Below are 9052 nucleotides of genomic sequence, written 5' to 3' on the forward strand. Positions count from 1 at the left end.
GGCAGTAACCTCTTTTTTGCCCTGAACATAATTAGTAAAGTTTTCAAATTAACCAAATCCCCGAATTTCATAATTTTTGATTCAATAAAAAGTCTGTTGGTATGTTCTCTAGCGTCTACTTTATATATAATTCTCATAGCTTTCTTCTATGAATCTAGATGAAGAGTTTTGTTTATTTGTTAATTCATTGTTTAGAGGGTGCGTGTTCGTAATAGAAGCTGTTGCGTTCGTGACCCTCCTCACCAGCAGGTGGCGCTCGTTCAGCACCACTGGTGGGAAAAATCACGGAAACAGAGAAAGCGCGCCCCCTCGGAGAGAAGGAGCAAATTCTGCTCTTTTTTATTTTGTTGTCGAAAACGGTAAGTTAACAAATGAGCTGCTTGACTGGAAATTTTCTTACGGACACGAGTAAAAGGACGTTTAAAGTTGAACTCACGTGTATAAATGAACAGTTTCCAGCCTTTTGTTTAGTCTGAAGGAAAAATAAACCCTTTGAGACCAGCTAAGCTCTTTGAACCAACGTGCAAACACATGAAGTGTTTCACACAAGCAAGCTGTCTGTTTAGTATTTAAAACGGGTATTATTCAGTATGAGCTATAAACGGAATCATCCTCTTGGGTTTATCTTGACATCAAGTCACACAAATCCTGATTTCAGTCAATTTTCGCCAAAACCTTGTCAAGATCCTGGTTTGTGGTTCTTCATTTGTCTCCATGTGTTTTGGGTTTAATTTTGTGTCGATTCGCTGAAATGTATCATGCAGCTTATTGACTGCAGCGCAGTCAGCATTTGGAGGTTGCAGCAGTTTTTATCTGGTTATATTGAAGTGTTGAAGCTGTCAACATTAACAGGTGTTCACATTGGAAAAGACCACGATGGCACTAAATGTGTCCAAATAACTATTATGCATTTTCATATTGAAATAACTGTCGAGGAGTTGTTTCTATTATGATCTCATTTTTCAAATATGATCGCTGATTCAGTGTTTGTAGCCATGGCACAACATCTGGGAGACAGCCATCGAAGGTTCCTGCAGAAAATGATGGTCAGCGGCATCATTGATGATAAAAAAGCAAAGGCACTTCATCAAATCTGCTGCGAAACACACAAAAGTGAGTTCATTATTACATTTTCACACATTTATAAACATTGACTGGTGTGGAGTAATCAGGTCGGGGAGTTAGTGCAGAGTCCTGAATGATATTTGTAACATTGAATAGATCAGTGTCCTCACTATTGAGATTTTAAGTTGGCATTTTACTTCCAGAGATAATTAAATGGCCTTTAATCATGAATCCAGTGAAAAGAATAAAACATTTAAAACCTCACATGTAGATTCAGGCAGTTTCAGTGTGTTTACCTTACTGTCCGTCTTATTTTTAGAGACTTTATGTTGTCTGACTGTAAAAAATTACCTTCTAAATCACTCTTTTTCTTTACTTTGACAGCACAATATGCTCCTGACAAACTGGATGAGTTCATCGAGACCATCAACTCAAAGCTGCAGCCGCTGTTCATGCAGATTAGGAAGGGGATGTCTGAGGAAAATGGTCAGCAGTTCTACGCTTTGGTTAGTGAATTTAACTCCACTTTAGTGTTCACACTTAGGTTAATTCCCTCAAATAGGAATGTTATTGACGGTCCAGTGATTTGTATCTGTTTAGTATGTCAGGAGAATTATTGCATGTTGTTGTTGAAGGTCGTTCTGCTCTGATTCTTCTGGCCAGGTAAACACGGCTGAAACTGAAATCACCAGGATGTCGTCAGAATATGCCGATAATGAACTGGAGTTGTTCAGAAAGACCGTGAGTGAAGTTTAACTTTCTCAGACATTGTTCTCAAACACACACATACATTTTGCTACTATATTATTACAGACTTAATGACTCTGTTCTAATTCAGATGGACCTGATCGTGAGCTCTGAAAATGGCACAGCTTCCTCCACTGACATCCTGAACAGCGCCGACATGATGATCACTAAGAAGCTCAAGAAGAGTGAAACAGAGCACCTTTTAACTCGACTTGTGAGCGACAAATGGCTTTGTGAGGTAAAATAAAAGTCTGCACCAACATTTGAGAAAAAATATCACAAATCCCACAGTTTTTGGTCATTTTAACCAGTTGTACCATCTCAGGGTTTCCCTTACATAGGCGTAGCCGTGGCGGCCCGCCACAGCTGAAATCCCACCGCTACGCCTACAAGATCCCAAGTTTTTTTTTAATTTTATTGTTATTTTTTTGCGCTGTTTCCTGAAGAAGCAGCAGGAACTACTATGTTGTCGCTTGTGATCACAGCCGGCGGGCAGCAAGGAGGAGCAGGCAGGGCAAGGTGAAGTTACAGCATAAGTTACTGAGTTTAAAATTAGAAAGGTAGCAGTGGATATAATGCTTTTTGGTTTATGTGTTTCAATAGCATTAAGATAAACGAGTGACAGGGTTTCCTCCCCCCACCAGGCTAAGCATCACTTATTCATGTAAAATTGATTTATTTTTTCATGTCTGACTTTAACCGCATCTAATACTGTATTACGGCGTGAGCGCAACAGCGACAACTTAAGATCGATGTGTGAGCAGCCTGAGCGGTCGGGTGTTTCATCTGAACCCTTAAAACCTCCAGCAGGCTACGTTGCACTATTGACGTGTTAGCGTGCGGCGCTAACAACTTAGCGACGTGACATGTCTCGGAGAAAGCGTAAAAACACGTTGGACGCTTCTTCTGAAGCGGGAAAATAACGCTTCTTCTTAAGCAGAGCACGACGTCGCCTCGGCTCGTTCACGGCCGAGCCGGACTGAGCTCGATAACACTGACCCAGCACAGCCACTGGGTCGTTGGAGCTGCCCCGTGACTGCCTGATGGAAAACCAGCGGGTTTCGTCAGACTCGTAGTTTCTTGTTTTTGCTGGGGACCCCCTGTATTTTACCGCTCCCTCCTGCAGTCTTCCCCTATTAACATTTAAAATGATTCTGTAAATTACGTGTATCAATAGAAAAAATCTCTACCTCTGCCAGCTGCAGTAAATGTAGTCTCCAAATAATAAATAAGAGGTGCATTCATCTGTGCATCTCCTTTGATCCGCATTAGTGATGTTCTCAGCACCAGAACAGGGAAGCAAAGAAACAGATTCCTGAGTTTGTTTGTAATTTTATTTATTAGGTGCATCTAACCTGTTCTATTTTTCTCTGAAATGAGATCAAATCAGTGCTTCTATGGGTTGTCTCCACACTGCACTGGAAAATTTTACTTTATTTAGAGACGTGTCACAATCACTCCCCACCCCCACCCACCGCCACAGCTGGGAAAATTCCTTGGGGAAACTGCATCTGATTCTGCTCTTATTTTTTCTAACAATATAGAATTTGTGTGTGAATTTGTAGTTGTGTGTGAGAAACTGTTACACCAAGTTGTTGACTGTTATTAAATAGCAAGCATTGTTTTAAAATTCAGTGTACATATTTATATTTTTCAGACAAACTTTAAATTGAGCTTGAATGCATCCCACAAAAACACATTACCTCCGTCTGCCACACTGAAAGGAATAAAGTTTATCCATTTAGATTTGGTTTCCAGTTCTCTGCACACAGACTTCAGGATAAAAATGCTTTTTCACAGCTAGATTATATATAAAATAACAGATCTAAACAAGTCTCTCGTAGTCTGAGTTGAACAATGACTTAAGAGATTATATTAAAGCAGTTTGTTCCCTTCTTGCTGTGTTTTTCGTGTGATTCAGTGTTGTTTACCCCCTTAGAAACGAGGGGAGTACACTCTGTCCACTCGGTGCATCATAGAGATGGAGCCATACATTCGTGCCATGTATCAAGATCAGGTCAAGATGTGCTACATCTGTCACAGCGTTGCTTTTCAGGTAATTGTTCCCTTTTTACGTCATACAACCTTTTTCTGTTGTCTCTATGCTCGGGTGGCAAATTCCTGAAATTATTTAGGTATTAATACTAGGGCTGCTCGGCTATGGCAAAAATGATAATCGCAATTATTTTGACTGAAATTGAGATCTTGATTATTTAATGTTGAGTGTATTTATTTATTTATTGTCATAAATTTGCACAGGGCACAATCAGAGAGAAAAAAAATAAAGAAACAAGATAATCACAAAACTCCAGATTCCTAGTATCTAAGAGCCTGTAACAACCATTTAACCAGTTCTTATTTTTGTTCACTAGATGTCCTTCTAGAGGTAATTGATGGTACCATATAGGGAGGAAGTACAGGTGTTGTTATATGGACAGAGCAAACAAGCTTTTAACCGCCAACTCTATGGGTTCATCCTGGTAAAATCTTCTGTCTGTTTTGGATCATTTTTTGTATTTTGATAATTGAAATTAATTTGAAGATGGAATATCACTGAGAAGAAGAATAAATTAATCTGAATGAAGCAAGATGATGACGTTTTGGACACTGTTATTCACCAGCCAGCAGTGAATGGAGACAGGTGGCAGCAAGCGTGTCCATGTCAGCGGCTTTAAGTGGAGACTCAGCCGATGCAGAGCAAATACACTTGCTCATCGTTTATGACCGAAAGGGTTTAGGCTGAATTTGAACTTGTTTACTGAAACTCTAATTTCCCTCTGGGATTAATAAAGTATTGATTGATTGATTGATTGATTGATTAAGCTTACCCAATGCAGACCCAAACATCCAACCAGTATCTTGCAAATACTGACAGCAAGAGTTATAAAGTACATTTATTATATAAAATAAATATATAAAACATATAAACATCTATGTCGTAGTGAACTTCCGCAAAATTTTCTATAAGAATTATTTGGTCCTCCAGCGGTACTGTAGGGGAGAGTACAGGAGCAATGTGTCATTCAGAGAGATGAAGTTAAAGAGCAAGTCACCCCCAAATCACATTTTTTTTTGCTGATAAACTATTTAAAGGAGTGTCTAATCGTGCTGCAGACACATGTCCTCAATAATTTGGCAGTTCAGTGCATCTTGGTTAAAATTCAAATATTCTGCCTATAACTGTCAGTGTTGTGCCGTCGTCAGGGAAAAATTCTGCACTGTAATTGAATTTAAATCTGCCACCGCTATTGGCTAAGAGGTATGCTATGATGTCATCTGGTACATTATGATGTCACAATGCCGTTGTGAGCCTGTGTGTGTGTGTGTATTTGTTAGCGGCTCCGCCCTCTCGGTCTGCCAGGCAACAGCATTTGTTGCATTTTTCAAACATGAAGTGGGAGTGAAGTAAGTTTCTTGTAGGGGGTGACTTGCTCTTTAAAGTCCCATCAGTTGTCACACACACTGATGTGTGTGCGACATTTGCTCTCCGCCTTTGACCCATCCCCTGTGGGAGCGGTGAGCTGCAGACACAGCCGCGCTCAGGAACCATTTGGTGGTTTAACCCCCCAGTCCAGCCCCTTAATGCTGAGTGTCAAGCAGGGAGGCATTGGGTCCCATTTTTTTCAAAGTCTTTGGTTTGACCCGACCAGGAATCGGACCCTGATCTCCTAGTCTTAGGGTGGACACTCTACCACTAGGTCACTGAGCTGAGAGGTGAATGATGAATGATTATCAGCATGAGAAAGTTATTTTTATCTATTTCTAACTTATTTCTATACTATTTGTTGGCAGGTCCCATCAGTTAATGTAATAACTGTCACAGGTATTTTGCACCTGCCACCCCTCTCCCTGCTTTTACAGCGATTGGAGGTGCGATCACACACATCCTCTCCTGGTCTCACGGCAATCAGGGGCACACTGTGTGTGTGTGCGTGTACAGCGTGCCACGAGTGTACGTTTTGCGGCTCAGGAGCCAGTGTGTGTCGATCCGGTTAACCTGTGAGGAAGCCGGCTCTGAGAGCCGTTTCGTTTGCGACCGACACATCGCTGCATCATTCCCTTTTCTAATCTCCAGACGGCCGGTCCGGAGAGATGGCTGAGTGTTTTCCTATCCTGCAGGAAATATCGATGACAGTTATCCAGAAAGTAGCTAAGGGTTACTAGAAATGTTTCTAGATAGTTCAGTAGGTACTTTTAGAAAACAAGTAAAAGAAGGGAAAAGCGGTTAGAAACAGCCACAAAGTTGCTAAAAGTTGTCAACGCTGCTTAGAGGTGCACTCAATTTGCAACTCGGAGTAAACCACAAGGGAGGAGTAAATAATCGGCTCGTTGTTTTCATAATCGTTCAAAACTCAGATCGTAAATGTGATTAAAATGCAATGAATTGAGCAATCTAATTCATGTTAAGAAATTAGACTTGGACAAAGTTTGAATCATGACCAAAAGTGCTGTAATATTCAAATGTAACATTAAAAGGCTTTTTATTATAAACAATATTTATTTTCTTTTATTTCTTTTCCCCAAGTGCCAAATTTGCGACAACCCCTCATGTGGAATAAAAATCCACAGCCCGTGTGTGGCCAGATACTTCAAAGGCAGAACCGAGCCACACTGCCCTTCTTGTGATGACTTCTGGCCGCACGAAATCCCAGGTTGTTATAATTATTCATAAAAACTGTTGGTACCTTTTTTTTTTTTTTGCAAAATATTAAATCTCAAAATCTACAAGGAAAATTATATTATTGACAGTTCTGTAGTTTGTTTTAGTTATAAAACACTAAATATTTCATTTGTAACATGATTAAATGTTTTATTTTATTATTTATTTTTTGCAGAGGTCAGAGGGCTTCACTCTCAGTCCAAGCGATGAGGACTTCATATATGTTGTTTTAATTTGTTCAAGTATCTCGTTTCCTTTAACCAAAGTTTGCTTTTAACATGTATTAAAATATTTATACAGAAAAAAAACCTGAATTTACCTTCATTAGTGTCTCCATGTAGACAGTTTTCAAAAGCATTCATTATTGCACTCAATTTGTGTTTGTTGCAGTGTCTATATGAGTTATTTCTGCTATGTGTACACCATATGAACATTAGTTATTTGGAATTAAAACTAATTTCTGTCCAACCATCAATAGTTGTTCAAAGTATAAAATATAATTTGATGAAGTCAGAAAGTTATGGAAAAGAGGTTTTAGCCATCGGTTGATCCAGATTCTTACATCCTTACACAGTTTTTTGCACATATTGATAAAAGAAATCAGTTTAAATAGAGAATATCCTAAAACATTTAAATGCAGAAACAATATAAACACTTTTTAGGTAGATGATTTATTGCATAAATCTATTAGTTAATGTAAAAACATGCATGCATGCTGCACAGATATGCATTATATATATATATATACATACAGGAGTAATTATTTTCTAATACAAGATTCTTGAGTTGCACATATCTTCTCTAATGAATCCTAACAGCAGGTTGCATGGCCCACGTTTTAAATAGTCCCAAGAAATCAAATCTGAGCTGCAGCCTAAATGTGCATCACCTCCCACCAGCTGTCTGATGTGCTAACATTTAAAATATGTTGATCTGAGATGAGTCCTGTTTTAGTATTTTCAGGGTGACGATTAAATGAGTAGTTTTCCTAAACCACGGGTAAAAAAACGCATATATGAGAGGGTTCAAGCAAGAATTAAAATACAGCATCCAGGACACAATGGCCCACGAGGACGAGTTGTTTGAGATGTCTCGTCCTGCAAGAGACGGATAGTAATAAGGACAGAAAGCCAGTAGGAAGACTAATATCACAACACCGAGGGTCCTGGCTGCTTTCCTCTCAGATTTCTGTGCCGTGATTTTCCCCAGGCCAACTGCAGGTGTGACATGAGACTGCGTGGCCCGAGCCTGAGACACCGCCACGACAAATACTCTGACATATAGAAGCACTATGACTGAGCAAGGCACAATAAAGGTGATCACGAGGTCGATGGTCCCACAGATGTAGCTGATCACCACCAAACACTCCCCGTAGCAGGAGTTGTATCTGTCTGGCTGCCTGAGGTGCTCCTTCAAGATGAGCCCGTTGTAGAGGAGCGAGCAGAACCAGCACAATATCACAGACACCTGGACTCGGCTACGGGTGACCTTAGAGGGGTATTGCAGAGGATAACAAATAGCAACGTAACGATCGATTGAAATCATCACCATGTTCCCCACAGAGGCCGACGTGAGGGTGAAGCCGACGATGTAAGACAGAGCGCACATGAGATCGCCCAGGAGCCAGCAGGGCTCCACGTAGCGCACTGTCTCCACCGGCATCACCAGCAGCCCCACCAGGAGGTCTGAGATGGCCAGGGACAGCAAGAGTGTGTTGGTGGGGGTCTGGAGCTCTTTGAAGTAGGAAATGGAGATGATAACCAGCAGGTTTAGAGCTACTGTGAGTACAGAGATGGAGGAGAGCAGCGTGTAGATAAGGACAGCCTCAGAGCGAGGACGTATCAAACCTCTACAAGACATGTTGAGGAGCTGAGGGTAGCAGAGATCATCTGCACTCAGGTGGTTCATGATCCCGGACTAAAGAGCTGCTGAGTTCACACATCTCTGATTCACCAGAAATCTTCATCCCAGCTCCTCATCACTGTTGTAGCTGCTCACCAAACCCCCTCTGTTTCTTTTTTGCTTCCTCCCTCCCTACCTCACTGTTTTTGCCCCACCCCATCACCCTAGGGCATGATGCAAGATTTTGATATCTTGCCATCTCCAAACCTTTTAATGTTGTTCATTCAAAATCCCAGAATGAATTTTGACTCCATAAATCAGTGCAAGAGTCTCGAAAAAGACCAAAATCAGCATTTACCTGGATTTAAAAAACTTAGTATAACCTTTTCATCATCAGAAAAGAAAAATAAGCCTAGAATGTGATGCTAAGTTTGTGAAAACACATATGACTTGAAATGTGTGTATTTGATCTCCTTTTAAGTGTAGCAAAGAGCAGTTTCAAGTAAAATAAGCAAACAAATTCATCCTATGAATCATCAACAATTAATGTCTAGTTTCCAGAGAATAACAAAGTTTTCCTGAATGCAAAAGTGATCAAAACAACAATAAATATTTTTCTTTCCCTCTTGTGTTGCAGATTTTTGAGTCTTAATTGTTTAGTTCTGTGTACTTTTATCTGTAAATGTTTAATCCAGTATTTGATCGCCTTGATTGTCTCTGAACACTTGAGACATTTAT

At 40.2% G+C, this 9052-nt stretch overlaps 2 protein-coding genes across 2 annotated transcripts; one reads left to right on the forward strand and one right to left on the reverse strand.

Annotated features, from left to right (window-relative positions):
• Nucleotides 1-68: 68 nt before the first annotated feature.
• On the forward strand, nt 69-6805 carry nsmce1 (NSE1 homolog, SMC5-SMC6 complex component). The gene is made up of 8 exons (XM_015967847.3): nt 69-359; nt 985-1113; nt 1450-1571; nt 1729-1806; nt 1904-2050; nt 3752-3868; nt 6338-6464; nt 6648-6805. The coding sequence occupies exons 1-8, from the start codon at nt 149-151 to the stop codon at nt 6680-6682; spliced, it is 966 nt and encodes a 321-aa protein (XP_015823333.2). The 5' UTR covers nt 69-148; the 3' UTR covers nt 6683-6805.
• Nucleotides 6806-7186: 381 nt separating this feature from the next.
• Nucleotides 7187-8382, reverse strand: LOC107390859 (trace amine-associated receptor 13c). Its single transcript, XM_015967833.3, has one exon. The coding sequence runs from the start codon at nt 8378-8380 to the stop codon at nt 7391-7393; it is 990 nt and encodes a 329-aa protein (XP_015823319.1). The 5' UTR covers nt 8381-8382; the 3' UTR covers nt 7187-7390.
• Nucleotides 8383-9052: the final 670 nt, after the last annotated feature.

This window comes from Nothobranchius furzeri, chromosome 4 (genome assembly GCF_043380555.1).
Source record: "Nothobranchius furzeri strain GRZ-AD chromosome 4, NfurGRZ-RIMD1, whole genome shotgun sequence".
Classification (NCBI taxonomy): Eukaryota; Metazoa; Chordata; class Actinopteri; order Cyprinodontiformes; family Nothobranchiidae; genus Nothobranchius; species Nothobranchius furzeri.